This window comes from Dermacentor andersoni, chromosome 4 (genome assembly GCF_023375885.2).
Source record: "Dermacentor andersoni chromosome 4, qqDerAnde1_hic_scaffold, whole genome shotgun sequence".
NCBI classification, from domain to species: domain Eukaryota; kingdom Metazoa; phylum Arthropoda; class Arachnida; order Ixodida; family Ixodidae; genus Dermacentor; species Dermacentor andersoni.
Window position 1 is genome coordinate 171428054 of NC_092817.1, and position 20533 is coordinate 171448586.

At 46.1% G+C, this 20533-nt stretch overlaps 1 protein-coding gene across 2 annotated transcripts in view; it reads left to right on the forward strand.

The window, feature by feature from the left end:
• The window catches only part of LOC129386602 (uncharacterized), a 97862-nt gene that overhangs the window by 15728 nt on the left and 61601 nt on the right, over positions 1-20533 (forward strand). For both annotated transcript variants that reach the window (XM_072287571.1, XM_072287572.1), the window contains exon 2: positions 7051-7443. In XM_072287571.1, the coding sequence (XP_072143672.1) occupies positions 7378-7443 (66 nt within the window). In that variant the 5' untranslated portion in view covers positions 7051-7377. The remainder of the gene's footprint in view (positions 1-7050; positions 7444-20533) is intronic.

Consider the following 20533-nt stretch of genomic DNA (forward strand, 5'->3'; position numbering starts at 1 on the left):
TCACGTAGGATCGGTCGAGAGTGCTCCCCCGAACCTCAATGAGTCTGCTCACGAGGCTGCGCGTGACCTCACCGCCCGCGCTTCCTCTATACGGAGCACTAACTCTCCTCCTCTCTAAGGTCACAGGGACGCTCCCGCTACTCACAACGAGATTAAATATTTCTACATGTTCAGAAGGGTCTTTCCACCCCCTGACCCCAAGTTGAATAGGGCGCAAGCCGTTTCGCTTAGGCTTCTACAGAGCAGCACATATCCGTGACTGTCCTCTCTCCACGACGCTTACCCCGACGTGTATCGCGACGACACCTGCCCGTCCTGCAGCCAGACCTCCACTCTACCTCACATGCTCTGTGAGTGCGAGTCGACATACCCCAAGTTCATCAAGGAGGAGTGGGACTCGCTTCTGCGTAGCCCCGCTCTAGAAAAGCAAATCCTGGCCGTCCGGCGTGCCCGCGACCGGGCCGGTCGGCTAGACCTGCCGGTCCCGACGTGGGACTAGCCGGGTGCGCGACGAGTTCGCGTCCTCGCCGAACTTGCAATAAGGTTTATTCACTCACTCACTCACTCACTCGCTCACTCACTCACTCACTCGCTCACTCACTCACTCACTCACTCACTCACTCACTCACTCACTCACTCACTCACTCACTCACTCACTCACTCACTCACTCATGTGACGCGCCGCGGGGCAGCGCCACATCCTCGGTCGGCCGCCCGAGTCACACGGGGTGTGATGGTGGATCCACAATCAGCTCTTCCAGCAAGAGCAGCCAGTGCTGTTCTGTGCTCCGGAATGAAGGGACAGCAGATGACCGAGCCTGCAGGTCAAAGGGCCACTGTGCGTGCAGATATGCGTGAAAAAAAACCGAGTGTGCCCGCCAAGCGGGCGTCATCCAGCACTTCTAAAGAGGCGATGGATGCAAGCAACACTAGTCCGGCGCCTCAGACGCCGAAGGAACGGCGCAGCTCCGTGGAGCGCTCCGGGAAAAAGGGAAAATCTCGTATCAGGGGACCTGGAAAGGTCTCGTGGCGTATATTTATTTATCTTGACACACAGCACAAAACACTTCGAATACGGCTACACAAATTATACATTGTAATGTGTGAGGTCTAATACATAACCTTGATGGCATTAAGAAAATACTACATAAGCTAAATGCAAGGTTGGTCTGTGTTCAAGAGGCCCACCTCAATCCTTCACGCACTAAGTTTCTCCGACAATATGCCATCTATCGCAAAGAGCGCAACGATGGCGTTGCCTAATCGGGCGGTGTGGCAATAATGGTGGATAGTGGTGTCGCCTGCCAGAATTTGAAGCTACAAACTACCTTTGAGGCAGTTGCAATCACAGCCGTGCTGTTTTTATAAGCTAATCACGGTTAGTTCTCTACACATTCTTCTCAGTTTTGATGTTTCCAAAGCAAGATTCCAGAGCTTTATCACAACTTCCCGAAGCTTACATTGTAGCTGGTGATTTTAATGTACATAACACATTCTGGGGAGATTCTCGATATGATGCGAGAGGGTGATTATTAGAGACCTTCTTCTCCACAAGTGTTTGCTTGCTAAATGAGGAAGAGCCCACATTCTGCAGTGTGTCAAAGAAAACGTTTTCATTCATAGCTTTAAGGACTGCATCAAGTACACTTGTACAATACTTGAAGTGGAACGGGATTAGAAATCCATACGGGAGTGGCGATTTCCCAATTGTCTTGAAATTAACAAAAAGCGATGAGTGGTCTCGGCACCTGCCGCATTGAAAAGTCCACTGTGCCGACTGAAAATGGTACAGAAAGTGACCTGTGATGACATCTGCACGCTTCCTATCGATGATATAGTGTCATATATGACAGCGTTTATGACTGCTGCTGCGTCACCATGCATCCTTGAAAGGAATAGATCTCCGCCTAAACGACGTATTCTCTGGTGGAAGGAGTGGAAGGAAGCCCTCAAAAATCAAAATAAGGCTTGCAGTTACCTTCACGAATCAAACTACCTATGCCTTGATAAGCTTCAAGAATATACAGTCTGAAGGTTGTAAAACGCGCCGCCGTGTCAAAAGAAAAAGCTGGGAAAAATTACAATGGAGATCCCACTGCGACTGACTGTGAATGACTGTTATTGTTCTTTTCTATCATTATCTGTTCTTCCATTTTGCCCCATGCCCAAGAGTAGGGTAGCCAACCGGGCCGGTCCTTGGTTAACCTCCCTGCCTTTTCCGCTTCGTTTCTGTCTCTGGCAAAAATACATATCTAGCTATAATTCACATACAGACGAAATAAAAGCCAGGAAAAGGGTAAAAATAACAACACGCCGTGAAACTCATCCTCTGCCATTAATAAACACACAAGGTGACACACCTATTGACCAAGCTGTTTCTGTAAAGGCACATTTTGAAAAGATTTCTATCTCATCCCACTACTCAGATCGATTTATGAGATACCGGCCAACAAGCGGTGCAACTGCTACTGGATCCGAAAGGAAATACAAATACGCTCGACAACCGCCCGTTCAACATGGCGGAATTTCAGACTGCACTAAATGGTAGTAACAAGCCCGCTCCAGAAAGCGATGGAATAGTGTATGAAATTATCGCACCTACACCCTCCCACACCACTGTCACTCTTCTACTCCGAGTTCTCTGCTGGCTGCATTCCGCTCGCCTGGAAAGAAGCAATAATAAATCGGTAAACAGTTACAGGCCTATAGCCTTGACAAGTTGCTTATATAAACGCTTTGACAAAGTGGTTAAGCGGTGTCTGCTTCATTTTTTTGAAAGCAACAAACTATTAGACCCACTACAGCGTTGCTTCAGGGAACGTAGATCCTCAACTAATCACCTTGTCTGCATCGAGACGAATATTCGCGATGCTTTTGTGCATAAGTACTTCTTTCTGTCAGTATTTATTGATATGAAGAAGGCATATGACAGCACGTGGCGTTTTGGAATTCTCCTTGACCTGGCTGAAACGGAAATGCCAGGCGAGTTGCTCAATCTTATACAGTTACCGGTCTAACGGCACGTTGGCACGTTCCGTGTTAGAGTCGGTGATGTGCTATTTCGTCTAATTACACAGGCAACAGGTGTGGCACAAGGTGGTGTGCTTAGCTGCACTCTATTTGTTGCAAAATCAACTCTTTGCATAAAATCATACCACGTACAATATGTTTTATTCTGTGTATGCGGATGACGTACAAATAGGTTTTCAATTGTGTAGCATTTTGATCTGTGAGCGACATGTACAGCTTGGGCTTAACAAATTGTTTAAGTGGGCAGACGGGAATGGGTTTAAGCTAAACCAGTAAAAAAGCACGTCTCTTTTTTTGTGGAACAAGAGGGTCATGTTACCTGGCCTCGCTATTTATATTAATCGACAAGAGCTACCTGTGAGCCATGAGCATAAATTTTGGGCCTCATTTTAGTCTGTAAATTACCATTTATCCGCAACTTCAAATATCTGAAAGCGAAGTGTATGAAGATAGTGAAGCTACTGAAGCTCTTGTCCCGCACATCCTGGGGAAGTGACAGTAGGTGCCTGTCGAGCTTCTATAAAGCTCTGACAAGATCCCTCCTTGACTACGGAGCCATAGCGTATAATGCTACCACGCCTAGTGCCTCGAACATGCTAGATTCGATTCACCACTTAGGTATCCGCCTTTGCTGCAGGTGCTTTATGGACTAGTACTTAGAAAGCCTATGCGTTGAATGCAAGGAATTGTATCTACATCTACAAAAGACATCTGTAACTTTCTCCTACGCCCTGAAAATCAAATCAAATATTCCGCATCCATGTCGGTTTACTATTAGCTACATGTCCACTTTCAGGCTGTTCCGTAACCGTCCAGCCATCCGGCCTCTTCTGTCCCTCCAATTGGAAGCACTCTTAGAATCAACAAGAGTCCCTCGTTTATAGAATGTCCTAGTGGCTCCTATTCGGCTTCCACCGGCTTGGGAGTTGTAGACTATTCAGTGTGACATCTTTTGCATAGAAATATCGAAGCCAGCACCTCAGGCAAATATATATTCACGTTTAGATGAACTTCTGGAAAAGTGTTCCTGTGCTCAATTTCACACAGATGCTTCGAAGCCTCCTGCTGGTTTTCCTTAAGCATCTCTCGAACCCTCATTTTCGACACCTGGGGCACGAAATCTACACAACAGTGTCTTCACAGCGGAAGCATAAGCTACACTCTGGGCTGTTCCACACATAAGGCTCACAAATGTCGTTAGGGCTAAGTAAGTTTAGTGAGCTCTAACTAGCATACGAAAACAAAAACTCCGTCTTGAATGAACTGTGCAGCGTGTTGTGCACCTTATATATATGCAACCAAGTGGTTGTCTTATGCTGGGTACCTGGCCGCAAAGGTATAAAAGGTAACGTAGCTGCTGACAAAAATGCTACGTCAGTAAATTTTAGAGACACAGATGGAAATATGCGCATTTCTGCCACGGACCTAAACTCTTTTCTACGCCGTAAACTGAGGAAGCATTGGCAAGGAGAGTGGTATACCTAAACATTGAATAAGCTACATATAATAAAACCAAAACTAGGGAACTGGATAAGTGAGAAAACTTCACGGTGCCACGAAGTGCATGTTTGCCTGCTTAAGAATAGGACACACGGTACTCGCTCTTACCTCTTGAAAGGGGAGATCCTCCGACAAGTATTAAGTGCGGCAATAACCTCACAGTCCTCCATATTTTTATTCAATGCACTGCAATAGAAGCAGAGACGAAAAAGTATCTCCCTTGTGCGTATCACAAATATATATCGGTTCTTGTTATTGTATATAAATATGAACTAATGGCAAAGAGGGTGAGTACCGTCATTCAGTGGAACAAATTATACCTAACTTATCAATCTCGTGTTTAAAAGAAACACGTTATAGATTAGGCGTTCCGAAAAATCCATCACCCAGGTCATAAGTCTGTAAGTGACCATTTTGTTCCTTTAATTTTTTCGAGGCATTCGGAGCCGGCGAAGAGGCCCAAGAAACGCACCCCCTCGTGCGCAAAAGCGCTAGTGGTGAATCGCCCCCGAACGGCTTCGAACCAGCGAAACCCTTGGGCGAGCTGACTCGCGACACAGGGCGCCTCAGCCAGCGCCGTGCCCCCCGCCATGATTTCATTGGAACGCCTGAGCGAGCGCTGTTTTGCCACAGAACACCTATGCAAAGTTAGATTGGGGAAACTACTTTCCACAGTGCAACGGAAATAAGAGTAGCGGTGGCGTTGTGAACTAAAGTATACGACCGAGAGACGGCGCTGGCAAAATCAAAACGATCCCCATTATCATTATGTAGTGAGAAATATGGCCGTTACGGTAGCGGCTGTTAGGGTTCGTCGCGCTGCTCGCTCGCTGGTTTTGGGCGTTTTGCTCCCGTTTTCGGAGCGGTGTTCGTGTGTTCGATACTCTAAAATGACTACCGATACCTCTGTCATATCGCCAGGTGACCGAGAGGCCTCAACTGGCAAAAAACACGTCAGACAAGTAAGCTTACATTGTTTGTTGTCAATCGTGAATGAAGCAGTACATGCCCACAATTCACGCACAGGTCAGGTGGACCTGGTGCTGTCAATCACTGAGTTTAACACATACAGAAACACAGATAGTAATCTATTTAACGGAATTAAAAACTGAAATCTAGCAAAGTTTTCTCATAGTGTGTGGCATGCCGCTAAAGCAAAGACAACAATATTGTGCTCGGCTACACTCGTACTTCCGTTGCGTACAGTGCTGTTTGACGTGTTTTATACTATACGTACGTTGTCTGCCTTCGACGAATTCAGCTGGGCTAAACAAAAGAAACATAAGTACTTGGCAATGATGTACTGTCAGTAAGGTGAGCTCGAGCTGAAATGTCGCATTGTTTTCATAGCACATTCGCTATAGGCACGGAGTGTAGAGGGGAAAGACTTTATGCTAAATTTTAGATCACATATTGTGTGTTCCTGATATTTCTGCTGCACATATAGTGTTCAGATGCAGCAATAAAGGCTGACACAATTGGAGTACTCGTAGGAAGGCGAGGAATGCTATCGAGACGATAGTGCTTGCAAGGACCTTTGGAAATATTGTGCATAAACAAGGACACTAAATAAGCATATAAGTATGCCCAACTAATGCTCGCGGATCCTTGTAAAATACAATTTACGGTTTCACCTTAAAAAAAAAAAACATCTCAGTTTGCGTGTTCAAACAATGCAAAGAGGTTACAAGCAGATGAATACTTCAGCTGTGTAACAGAGGTGAGCAAGGGAAGCCTCAGCCTGTAGCCAACATTTCAACAATTAAACATATTTGTAAGGGCCGTGACGAAGATAAGTTAACATGCTGAGGCTTCCCTGGCTCGTCCACTGTTGATTGGCTGAATGTTATGCCAAACTTCGAGTACATTTTAAAAATTTCTTGCGAACACACTGTCCTCAGGTGTGTGATCTGCTGTTTTAAGAGAAATAAAAAGTTGTTTTATTGGTTTATCATGCTTGAGAACTGTGGACTAGGCCAGTTGTGTGAAGTTGCCTGTTCTAGCAATTGCTTGCGGTGCAGGGCTAGCCTAGTGACTGATTTATCGCAAACTGTACATGAGCCTTTTGTGCGGCCGTATTCACAACTGATAAGAAGCGCATAGCTGTCCTCCAAGTTTTCTCTATTCACGTTTTCCAGGACTATACAAATATAACCATTCTCTTCTAATACATTGTTGGTGTAGTTATGAGTTCGATAGTTCACTCATACGGAACATTACGAGAACAATAAATAAATCATCTTTGAAACATGGCATTTCCTAAGAAAAAAAATGCTGCGAGTTCCGCACGCGAGAGAACTGAACTAAATGAGGTACAAAAAATTTTCATGTGGTCACTCAAAGAAGCCATTGTAATTAAGAAAAATATTTGCCCACCTATCATTGCCACGATTCCTAAACAATCTGAACGAGATATTTCGTACTTGTCATCTACGAAACAGTAACTTCATAACTTCCGAAACCAGTACATTTTAGACTTAATTCGATGCTTCTATGTTTCGGTGTTTTATATTTTTGCAGGAAGTGATGGAACGACCACAGGTTTGGAACGCTTTTCTGGACGACGATTTCACCATGGAGCTCCTGAACTCTGAAGTAGAGGATGTATCTGCACTAGCCAGGAGACTAGTGGACTTCGGAGCAGAGGCCAGCGTGTCGAGCCAGCCGCTGCCTGTTCACTGCACCGACAGCCAGGCGAGGACCTGCCGCCTTCTCACGCAGATTGCAGCACTGAATCAACTTCTGTACTAAATAAGGGCTGAATTGACTGAAGTCGCACCGGGTAAAATTGCTGTCCGCTGCTACACATGCTTCAACTATAATGATCAAATCAAGAGAGACCAACGCATGGTGACAGCGATCATACTCCTCCACTGCATCGTCACTAGGCACCGCTGCGTCGACATACTTGAGGTATGCTTACCAGATGGTCGTTACGTTCAGGTTACCGCACCTAACATAAAGAACTTTGACCCGGTAATGCCAACACAGTGATCCACACCATGTAATATTCAGAGCAAGTAGTTCATCAATATTTCTCTCCACTGAGAGTTCGTCTCTACAAAAAAGAATTTACTTTGGTAACAACACAATATAGTAAATAAATATTTAGAATATTGCTTTCTAAGCTCTCCGCAACAAATGTCGCTACAGCTCGTTAAAAGTGTTACCATCGGCTCTTGGTTAATTTTCTTTTCCATAAGGTGATGACTAACGATGCCATAATCTCACTGCAGCCATTGAAAGAATATATCATGCTATCGCCAATGACTCTGCCCGAGGTGCCCAGGCTTGAGCAGTGACACTTCTTATACATTTATCGAGAGTAAACGCTGGAAAACAGATTCGCAATCTCGCTCTCCCCATCGCGTTCGTTTACTGGCCATCGCTTAAAGAGCCTCGAACAATCACTGAAACTTACATTACTGGCAACCCTTTCACGAAGTGACGCAACACTGCTTTGTCGGCGGTGTGTATGAGTAGCAGCCGCTGACTCCTAAAACTGTACTATTGGAATGCCGAACTTGCCGATGCGCGCTAAGTGCAAGCGTGAAGAGATCATAAGTCATCATCTGTGCCACTGTTCTCGCATCGGTGACCAACGTCAGACTCTCCTGTGTACGTTGAGCAGATGAGACGATAGGGCATTTGCAGAAACAAGCGTCTTCGGAGCCTGCCCTCAGATTTCATAAGCCCAGAAAGCCACTTGAGTGCTTCTTGAGTACCTGGAGGCAACGGACGAGTGTCGGACTGCAGACATGCTGCACCTAACTTAGTGCATGTCGAAATGTGGTTACTGATTTACTCTCTCTCCTTCACTCCCCCACCCTCCTCTCCACGCGTAAGGTGGCAAACTGGACTCATTCTTGTTACCTTCCCTGCCTTTCCTTGCTCCCATCTCTCTATATCTCTCTTCCTTAAATCAGAATATTAGGATGCCAAAGTCAGCTTGTCGAAGAGATACGTTTGGCATTAAGAGGTTATGAACACTGCCTGGTACTGCTGGATATTGTGCGCACTTCTTTCTGCATATACCTCGCTTCACTCTCCTTATCTTCCTGCCCCATCTGCGGAGTAGTCAACGAGAACTTCATGCTAATCTCCTGCCCTTCATATGCCCCCTTCTCATCTTAACCCATACATGCGTGTCCCAGCAGTAGTACATGCTTTCGTTACTCAACACTCCCCACATCGTTATAGAAAACTTTGAGGCTCCTAGCGAGCATCTAAGAGGTGATAATTATTGTCTGTACAAGCTGTGGGAAGTATGTATTCGGTGGTTTCCTCGTGAGGAAAGGTGCAACATCGTGGCCGCGCGGAAATAGAGAAGGGCGCTATCCCACTTCAAAAAAAAAAATAACAGAAGTGATCCAAACATAATTAAATGTTGCCGAGACCGTGATTACCCGTTTTTAAGGGATGAGATGCTTATACGACGGGGTACATGCGCTGTGTAATAAAAAATTCGCCACCTGCTGGCGCTTCAAAAAGCGGCGCCCTATATATAGGACACTAGGCAGATTGGGTGAGATTTCGAGAGCATATAGTAAAGGGTTTGCCAGACATGTTACGTAAATAAACTAACGTAATGATGAATTCTTGTGTGTCACGTAAACTACTTCGTTCCTTTTTCTAGGGAGATAACAAATTCCTTGCTCAGGCTGTTGCAAATAAGACTCCGCAATGGCATGTAGACAATCTATGACTAAATTGGCATTGTTGATCAGCTACCCTCATCTTTCTATATTATTCGGTACTAAAGTAACGCTGCGGCAATAACTGATGAAGAAATGGGAAACCGGTACAACACAAACATAAACGATTTGCCGGACTGAAGGTTTTTTGGTGAAGCAGTAGGCTTTGTATGCAGGGAGGGTAACTAGGTTATCATTAAGTCACCAGCACAATCTCCAAAATTTTGTGAAAGCTGACCACAAGCGTGATCTGAACGCGTTTTTCTAGCACCAAGTCCTAAGGCACGCCAAATTATGAAGCAGCCCTGACTGTAACCGATATGTTGGAAAATATTTTCGCCGATGAAATGTCCACCTCTTTTCTAGATAGGGCAAACTACTATGCACTGCAACAAAATCAATGCATACGCGATTCATGGGATACGATGAAGTGCTTTGAGGTAATCTCTTGTTGGCGTGCCTTTCCTAGACGGATACAGTACCACTGAAACTTTATTAATTGTAGTAATTTTCAAAGCATGGCTGCCACCTTTCCATTACCGAGTTCATTATGAATCTGCTTCGTAGCGGTTACAATGAGACACGATTACCTGATTCAGTAGCGCATAAGGCTCCCAATGTGGAAAGCAAACAAGTGGTAATGAGACAGAGAAAACTTTTTGAAAGTCGTGGTAAAAGTAAGAACATTTTATAATCTCCGGATACATCCCTAACATTGTAAATTTGACACATTTTACCAAATAATTGTAGCATACCGCACCACATACAAAAAAGAGCTGGTATTCTTGGCTGCTGATGTTACCTTGTGTGTGTCAACAATGCGTTCTAACTGTACAGGATGAGTGATAAATGTGACTTGCTTGAATTTCAACGGCAGCTAGCAGTCTCATACCAGAAGGCTTATCGCAATAGGTCGTTGCATGAGAAGTGGCAACAGTATTTGTTGAAAACAGAAAATTGATTTAGCCCATTCGCGTTTGCTTGACTTCACAGGCCAAACTATTTATTTTCACTGCCTTAAGAAAACTAGCATGCATAGTAAAAAATTTGACCGGGAAATTCGTAAGAATTGTTGTGTATTTTATACGCTTGGGGAGGATATCTGCCTGGTGTCCTATATGTAGGACGGCAGAAGACCGGCAGTTACAAAATAATATCGTTTCGCATTCAAAGGCTTCAGAAACGCTTTTTATCGAAATATGCTAAACAAAAGTTCGCAATTCCGCCAGAAAGGAGAAGCGCCGATTGCGATAGCAAATTAGAAGATATCTGTATGAAGTAAGGATAGTAGATTTGTCGGCAGTATAAGCATGTAAATATCCGCTTACTAACTAAATTAACAATAATAGAAAACGTAAGCGTGACTCAACGAGAACGTAGAAAGACAGAGAGAGAGAGCGCTGTCTTTGTGTGTGTGCTTCTTTCTACGTCCTTGTTCAGTCGCGCTTACACATTCTATCATGGCTGTAATCCAACTAGCCCGTCAGTGTGTTTGAACTAAATTAACTAGCACGGTGTCCCGCGCGCACAGGTAGACATTAGCACACATCGCTCGATGACAGCGGAAACTGTCCGTGAAAACGCTGGAGTTAGGAATCGCGGCAGCAGCAAGCGAATTTACACTCATGTATGTCTCGCTTCAGCGCGTGCGAAACGGCGAAGCACAGCGCTTACGAAGCTACCGGCACTACGCGCACTCTGCAAACCTTGCAGATCGCTTTGAAGATGCATGAGGTCCACGCTGGCGTTCACATTAGCCACGTTGCGCATCGCTTTGAAGACACACGAGCGCTGGCAACGCGTCCCTACGGCGTGCGTGATTCGCGTGGTCAACACGGCAGTAGACGCCGCTGTTTTCTCTACTCTGTACGAAGCGAAGGACGAGGAGGACATCGATGCACCCCAGAAGCCGCCGAAGAAGAACGGCCTTCCTCCCTCGCCTCACCACCCTGCCTCGCGTGCCATAGGAGAGGGCACCGCATTCTTCGCTCACGCCCGCGAAATTGAACCACGTTCGTCGGCTCACTCTCACACGCTTTCATTTATACGGAACCTCACGGCGACGGCAGAAATGCGCCTTGAGTGTCGGTATAATTGCTATCGCAATAAAATTTAACTCGCCAAAGTTTAGGCATATTTGCGTCAAGCTTCCCGCACTGCTTTTTACCCGTCTCCTTTGCCAATACTCGTGGTTCATCATCATCATCAGCCTAGTTACGCACACTGCAGGGCAAAGGCTTCTCCCATACTTCTCCAACTACCCCGGTCATGTACTAATTGTGGCCATGTTGTCCCTGCAAACGTCCTAATGTCATCCGCCCACCTAACTTTCTGCCACCCCCTACTACGCTTCCCTTCCCTTGGAATCCAGTCCGTAACCCTTAATGACCATCGGTTATCTTCCCTCCTCATTACATGTCCGGCCCATGTCCATTTCTTTTTCTTGATTTCAACTAAGATGTCATTTACCCGCGTTTGTTCCCTCACCAAATCTGCTCTTTTCTTATCCCTTAACGTTACACCTATCATTCTTCTTTCCATAGCTCGTTGCGTCGTCCTCAATTTCAGCAGAACCCTTTTCGTAAGCCTCCAGGTTTCTGCCCCGTAGGTGAGTACTGGTAAGACACAGCTGTTATACACTTTCCTCTTGAGGGATAGTGGCAACCTGCTGTTCATGATTTGAGAATGCCTGCCAAACGCACCCCAGCCCATTCTTATTCTTCTGGTTATTTCAGTCTCATGATCCGGATCCGTGGTCACTACCTGCCCTAAGTAGATGCATTCCCTTACCACTTCCAGTGCCTCGCTACCTGTCGTAAACTGCTGTTCTCTTCCGAGACTGTTAAACATTACTTTAGTTTTCTGTAGATTAATTTTCAAACCCACCCTTCTGCTTTGCCTCTCCAGGTCAGTGAGCATGCATTGCAATTGGTCTCCTGAGTTACTAAGCAAGGCAATATCATCAGCGAATCGCAAGTTGCTAAGGTATTCTCCATCAACTTTTATCCCCAATTCTTCCCACTCCAGGTCTCTGAATACCTCCTGTAAACATGCTGTGAATAGCATTGGAGATATCGTATCTCCCTGTCTGAGGCCTTTCTTTATTGGGATTTTGTTGCTTTCTTTATGGAGGACTACAGTGGCTGTGGAGCCGCTATAGATATCTTTCAGTATTTTTACGTACGGCTCGTCTACACCCTAATTCCGCAATGCCTCCATGACTGCTGAGGTTTCGACTGAATCAAACGCTTTCTCATAATCAATGAAAGCTATATATAATGGTTGGTTATATTCTGCACATTTCTCTATCACCTGATTGATAGTGTGAATATGATCTATTGTTGAGTAGCCTTTACGGAATCCTGCCTGGTCCTTTGGTTGACGGAAGTTTAAGGTGTTCCTGATACAATTTGCAATTACCTTAGTAAATACTTTGTAGGCAACGGACAGTAGGCTGATCGGTCTATAATTCTTCAAGTCTTTGGCGTCCCCTTTCTTATGGATTAGGATTATGTTAGCGTTCTTCCAAGATTCCGGTACGCTCGAGGCCATGAGGCATTGTCTATACAGGGTGGCCAGTTTTTCTAGAACGATCTGCCCACCATCCTTCAACAAATCTGCTGTTACCTGATCCTCCCCAGCTGCCTTCCCCCTTTGCATAGCTCCCAAGCCGTTCTTTACCCCTTCCGATGTTACTTGTGGGATTTCAAGTTCCTCTAAACTATTCTCTCTCACCTTATCGTCGTGGTTGTTACTGGTACTGTATAAATCTCTATAAAACTCTTCAGCCACTTGAACTATCTCATCCATATTAGTAACGATTAGTAACGATATTGCCGGCTTTGTCTCTTAACGCACACATCTGATTCTTGCCTATTCCTAGTTTCTTCTTCACTGCTTTTAGGCTTCCTCCGTTCCTGAGAGCCTGTTCAATTCTATCCATATTATAGTTCCTTATGTCCGCTGTCTTACGCTTGTTGATTAACTTAGAAAGTTCTGCCAGTTCTATTCTAGCTGTAGGGTTAGAGGCTTTCATACATTGGAGTTTCTTGATCAGATCTTTCGTCTCCTGCGATAACTTACTGGTTTCCTGTTTAACGGCGTTACCACCGAATTCTATTGCGCACTCCTTAATGATGCCCATAAGACTGTCGTTCATTGCTTCAACACTATGGTCCTCTTCCTGGGTTAAAGCCGAATACCTGTTCAGTAGCTTGATCCGGAATTCCTCTAGTTTCCCTCTTACCGCTAACTCATTGATTGGCTTCTTATGTACCAGTTTCTTTCGTTCCCTCCTCAAGTCAAGGCTAATTCGAGTTCTTACCATCCTATGGTCACTGCAGCGCACCTTGCCGAGCACGTCTACATCTTCTATGATGCCAGGGTTCGCGCAGAGTATGAAGTCGATTTCATTTCTAGTCTCACCATTCGGGCTCCTCCACGTCCACTTTCGGCCAACCCGCTTCCGGAAAAAGGTATTCATTATCCGCATATTATTCTGTTCTGCAAACTCTGCTAATAACTCTCCTCTGCTATTCCTAGAGCCTATGCCATATTCCCCCACTGACTTGTCTCCGGCCTGCTTCTTGCCTACCCTGGCATTGAAATCGCCCATCAGTATACTGTATTTTGTTTTGACTTTACCCATCGCCGATTCCACGTCTTCATAGAAGCTTTCGACTTCCTGATCATCATGACTAGATGTAGGGGCGTAGACCTGTACAACCTTCATTTTGTACCTCTTATTAAGTTTCACAACAAGACATGCCACCCTCTCGTTAATGCTATAGAATTTCTATATGTTACCAGCTATGTTCTTATTAATCAGGAATCCGACTTCTAGTTCTCGTCTCTCTGCTAAGCCCCGGTAGCACAGGACGTGCCCGCTCTTTAGCACTGTATATGCTTCTTTTGGCCTCCTAACTTCACTGAGCCCTATTATACCCCATTTACTGCCCTCTAATTCCTCCAATAGCACTGCTAGACTTGCCTCACTAGATAACGTTCTAGCGTTAAACGTTGCCAGGTTCATATTCCAATGGCGGCTTGTCCGGAGCCAGGGATTCTTAGCACCCTCTGCAGCGTCGCAGGTCTGACCGCCGCCGTGGTCAGTTGCTTCGCAGCTGCTGGGGACTGAGGCCGGGGTTTGATTGTTGTGTTCATATAGGAGGTTGTTGCCAAGTACTGCACCAGGGTGGCCAATCCTGCTCTGGTGAGAGAGTGCGTTACCGGTTCTGGTCACCGGGATCAGGCCGCACTCCAGGCCTATTTGTGCAATTTTCTCAACACACGGTTTTTTTTTTGTATTTTCCGGTGGAGAGTTGTGCGGCACCGGGATTTGAATCACGGTCCTCTTGCACGGGAGGCGGATACTCTACCGTCCCCGCAGGAGTTAAATTAAAATTAAATTATGGGGTTTTACGTGACAAAAACACGGTCTGATTATGAGGCACGCCGTAGTGGAGGACTCCGGAAATTTCGACCACCTGGGGTTCTTTAACGTGCACCTAAATCTAAGTACAAGGGTGTTCTCGCATTTCGCCCCCATCGAAATGCGGCCGCCGTGGCCGGGATCCGATCCCGCGACCTCGTGCTCAGCAGTCTAACACCATAGCTACTGAGTAACCGCGGCGGGTCCCTCAGGAGTTGTACGCCTCATTTAACCTACAGTGGTTCCCTATTTGATCAGTCAAGGTGGACCAATCTGAGCTCGGTTATACCGCACGGATGGCACTCGGCCAGAGAACCTGGTTTTTATGACCTGCACATGTGTGGCCATACATAATTGAAGCTAGAGTTATACTATGTCCGCGCAACCTTGAGCGATCGGAAAGCGCGTTCCCCCCCTCTTGGTCGGCGGAGAGGGGAGGCTTTGTTTCCGGCCGCAGAGCCCTCCACATCTCAGTAAGGTGCCTGGTGGTGGTCTCATGCCGATGATGCCCTCTCAGTGAGCGCATAGTCCCCCCTCAACTTTTAAAAGAGGTTCAATACTTACAAGACTCGTGGTTAGGCTTTGGTTTTTCTCATGAAGTTTACAACTAAGATACGCGACTTATCGCACTCCTCGGTCATTACCTTTGCACGATATCTTGTGTGATTCAATAGTAACTTCGTGATGGTCGATCAGGGTATGCAGCATATATGATACTGCGACGAAGACTTCAATCGATCGCATTCGAGCGTGGCTAGCTTGTGTTGTGGTGAACCAGTGGCCATGCCGTTCTACTGCTGAGCACGACGTCATGATTTCAATTCCCGACTTTTTAACTCTTTAAATCTGAGCTTCGATGCTAATCTGGATCACTTTCTTTCTGAAATGCTAACAGAAAAAGAAATGCAAATAGAAATGACTGGTCCCGCGCACTGTGGGAATCGGTTTTGTGTGACGCAATGTCCAGATACCTGGTTAACCAGCATTCCTGCTGCTTCTGCAAAGCGTTACCACGCGGACCAGCGTGTTTGTGTAAATCCAGTAGTTGTGTGTGGGTGTCGCGGACGAACGAGTGTATGACGTCTACAGCCCGACGACGATCACGTTGAAGACGATCACATGGCATGATTTCTACTGTGGACTTTAGACGCAAATTTACACTTGCGAGTAGTTGGGTTCGACAAAGGAACTCAACGGGCGTTAGGGAGAGACTGTGACGTGATTTGCTACTGAGTGCTCTGCACTCGTTCATGTCCATGTGTATGTCATGTGGTGTATGTTAGCGCAACGATGGTGCTTCTACTACCAGGAAGAAATGTTCCAACTTAATTAACTTGGCCTGATCAAGCCGGCGCGACGTTTCACAGCTTTTACATAGCATTATCGACTACGAGGAGAGTACTGGGGTATGTGGCCTATCGAGGAGGTAGTGCAGAATACCAGAGCACCCTAAAAGATTGTATGTCACGAAGAAACAAGAGACAGGGCATAGGGACTCACTAGCCAAATGTTTCAAAGAGTTGGCAGGCTTTCCGCAGAGATGTGTGCGCGCGATCGTGGCCTAGTGGCTAGTCATGGGCTGTTGCTTTGGATGACTTTCAATTCCACTATCGGTCACGTAATAATTATATATTTATTAAAATGAGGTGAGACATAAACCTACCTACCTACCTACATACAGAAATGTGGCTGAATGAGGCTAGGAATGATTTGCATCAGATATCTCCACACGCTTATCTCCTTCATTTCATTGAATACGCAGCTGTACCATGTCGTGGTTAAGTTCGTGTGCCGAAAGCCGTATACGTTCATCGCATGTGAACTGTGTCTGTTACGGCTGCCTGCCCCTGTCCACCGTTGTCGGTTCCTTACTGCAGCATATTTTTTAGTTACTTCTTTGGTCTGCACCCATAAACCTAACAGACGAAGAAAAGAGCAAACTTGAAACTGCCACCAGGAGAGACACTACGCGTGTCAGCTCTGGAAGACGAAACTTTCGTACAGAGAAAAAAATAGCGAGTGAAGAACAGGAGAAAAAATTGGAGGGAGTATAGATACCGTAAAGTGGAAGGGAAGGTTGAGTATGTAAAGAACACAAGCGTAAAACATGCATGCTCGTTGCCTACTGATCAGGCGTCGCTTACATGCTGCAAATGATTCGCCAATGAGCACACTAGTTTGAGCAAGATGGTAGGTTACAATCTGGACTCGATATTTGTCACAATGAAAAAATGATAGAAGGGCTCTTTGCGCTTAACCAGTGTATGCCTAGTGTCCTACATGTGGTACAGTTCTTTCATTAGCAGTACCTGCTCATATTTCATATGTAAAAGCTTGCAGTTGGCAACCGATATCTAGGAGGTCATATCTCTTCTGTGCAAACTTTGGTAAGTATGTGTCAAGTCGTTTCTACGTAACGACCTCTGCAACATCGTGAATATTTGGACTTGGTGAAGGGCACCACCTCATGGAAAAAAAAGTTACCAATAAGAATTGAAATGTAATTGACTGTTGCCGATTACGTGGCTACATATCCATAAGGGACAAAATGTACGTACGGCAGACTATCTATTTTCTGCAGTTAAAATTTCGTGAACTGCAGCATTTGAAACAGCAGCGACCTACAGCGCCGCTACAGTGCGCACACACTCCTCCACCGCTGCCGAAGAGGTCGCGATCGCGCTAGCCATCGCGGACCCCCGCACACGCACGGTTCTCAGTGACTCTAAACAAGCCATCCAAAATTTCTCGAAAAAACTCACTTTGTCTCCCCGCCGCTCACATCCTCGGCGGTTGCGCTCTCGACAGAACTGTAAGCTTAGTGTGGGTACCTGCTCACGCGGGGAATTCTCGGAACGAAGGGGACGACCGTTTAGCACGAGGCTCAACTAACCGGGAGGCCAGCCCCTCGAATCCGGTTGCTCTCGCAGAGGCCCCCAAATCGTACGCTCACATTACTAACTTCTACAAGGAGACGAAACGCGTGTACCCGCCTCCCCACCCCGACCTCGACCGAGCGCAAGATCGATTCCATTCTCAGTCATTCTAGGCTTTATTTAATCGCTGGCGGGGATTACGACCCCGTCTGTACTAAGAGCGACCATGGAGTGTTCTCCACTCGGGCACACATTCTCTGGGCATGCGAGGGTAACCCTCTCCCACAATCATTCCTGCCAGCTCCCTCCGAGGAGGGTTGGAACCAGCTGCTGACGAGAACAGGCAAGAAAACACAACTGGCACTCCTCTCGTGGGCCCAAGACGTCTCCCCCACCTGGGAGCCATACTAGGCCTACCTGCCCTAACTTCCAACCGTAAAGGGGCAAATAAAGTTGTTTCTTCTCTCTATATATATGTAAGACACCAGGCAGGTTTGTTGCGGTTTTGGGAAGCTATGGTAATGGGGGATCAAATATGCTACCGCAAAAAATAATGCAACCGTGATTTGTTCTGGTCCTTTTACGAGGGCAGATATTTTTGATCAGGTTATTAAAAACAAAAACCGCCCACCCGCCAAAGGCTGAAGATAATTTTCAACCACATTGATACTCGTGATAAGGTGCACTCAGCACTCTCCCTTATTCCGCCAGGAAGTACGCCGTGGTAGTAACAGACGAACAAAGGAGTAATGAATAGGCCATCGACATGACCTATTCGCCGGACAGCACTTTTATGGGTAAAGAAGTATGCGAAGCTTTGTAATGCGGTTATACCTTGCTTGTCACTGAACCACCAGTAAAATGTCAAAAAGTATGCAGAAAATAGGCGGAAGCATGACCTGAACGTGTTTTCCGAGCACCTAGTCCTGCAACACGCTAATGCATCAAGATGCATCTCTGTCTGGAATAGTTAGTCACAGTATTTCGTAGACGAAGAGGCCACTTTTCTTGCACATAACGACAAATGCTATGCCCAGCATGATAATCTATACTTGGAGTGTGCATGAAGTAAGATAAAGAGCTTTCAGGTGCTCTCTTCTTTGTGCGTGTTTCCTAAGCTGCCGCAGTCTTAGCGAACTTTGTTGAAGCAGTTTTAAAATTCTGGGCGCAAGGTTTTGATTACCGAGTTGATTGGGACTCTGATGGAATCGTCTGTGACTGCAAATGCCACAGTACTGCTGCAGTCACGTCTAACGCTCTGTGTGAGGAGCCCAAGCGCGTGTTAATAAGAGATTTAGCAGTAAGTTATTAAATGTCGTGTTCAGGAATCGGTGCCTTTTATAATCACCCGATATGATCTGACAAGGCTGAAGGCTAGAGGCTTAACCTAACCAATGCAACATACTGCACTGTTATACGAGCAAGCATCGGTATTCTTCAATACTTGCATGCCTTTTTTTAGCATGTGAATGCGTTCTAGCACTACCGCGTAGGAAGTGATGACACTGACCTGCTCACAGTTGAAAAGCCCATAGCAGCCACGTACCAGAAAGATTATATCTATCAGTCATGGCATTCAAAGAGCCAAAATTATTTGCTGAAAACATAAAATTGATTGGCCCGATTGGACAAAATTGTGATTCTACATGAAAGGCGAACCATATGTTCCCAGTGTCATACCCCGCAGGGGCGTCTGCGTCAGCAAGCGTTTGGTGTGTCTCGACACCACCCTCGCGCGTGTAGCCGTGCGCGGCTGAGCCGTGTCTGGGGAAAGGCGGATCCTGGGGGTTGAGCCGATGCTGGGTGGTTGGACCATCAAGGCTCCACGGCGGAGGCAACACACCCCTTTGGCCTCTGCTTCACATAGACGGCACCTCCGGACTGACCCACCAGGGGGAAATCGGCAGTCGCCTTTTCCTGTCGCCCTCTTCAATCTTTTTCTGTCTCTCTCACTTTCAATCTTTCCTGTCTTCTACTCACCTATTGTTACTTCCGTATTTCTGGGAGCGAGGGTTAACCGTGTGTGATATATTCAACCTTGGGTATATACATTAGGTTATAGTGGCGGTGTATAGCTGGCGTCTGCAGGTTTCTTGGAACCTGTAGCTCCCCCTTGTTGGGCTCCGTGGGGGGTGGCTACCACCGCCGCCGAATTTTGAAACCATTCAATGGCAGAGGCGTTCCTGCGACTTTCATATCGGCCTCTGATAAGAGGGTGCACCGAAGCAACTTTCCAGTTCTTTTTAAAACCAAGCGAAGACACATTTCTGATATACCATGTTCTTTATAGTGAAGGCAATACCACCGTTAGAATACTGTCACCATTCATAGTTTTGAAATGCCTAGCAAACACAATTGGATCGGGTTACAAGGCCTCAAAGATGGCTAGCGGAGACCTCCTTCTTGAACTGACCAAGAAAGGTCAACTAGAAAAGCTCGCCGAACTCGCCAATATTGGTGACATCAAAGTAACAATCTCTCCACACCGCTCACTCAACACTAGCAAAGGAGTTATATCTGAAGACTTCTTCAACCTTAGCGATGAAATCCTCGAAGGATTTCAGGAGCAAAACGTAATTAAGGTTCAGAGAATCACACTACGACGAAATGTCCAACAGATCCCGACGAATCATGTGATTTTGACATTTGGTAGTAGCACTGTCCCTAGTTCACTCGACGCAGGATATCTGAAAATCAACGTCAGACCGAACATACCCAACCCAAGGCGCCGTTTCAAGTGCCAGAGGTTCGGGCATGCCTCTCAATCATGCAGAGGAAAGGAAACATGCGCGAAATGTAGTGCCAACGGCCATCCATCTGACAACTTCAATGCTCCCGCACAATTTGTCAATTACAAGGGCGATCATCCTGCTTGCTCGCGGAGCTGCACTTGCTGGAAAAGAGAAAAAGAAATAATCGCAATCACAGTAAAGGAAAAGATTTCATTCTACGAAGCGAGGAAAAGGCTAGGGTACTTACCTCAAGCAAGCTATGCCAGTGTG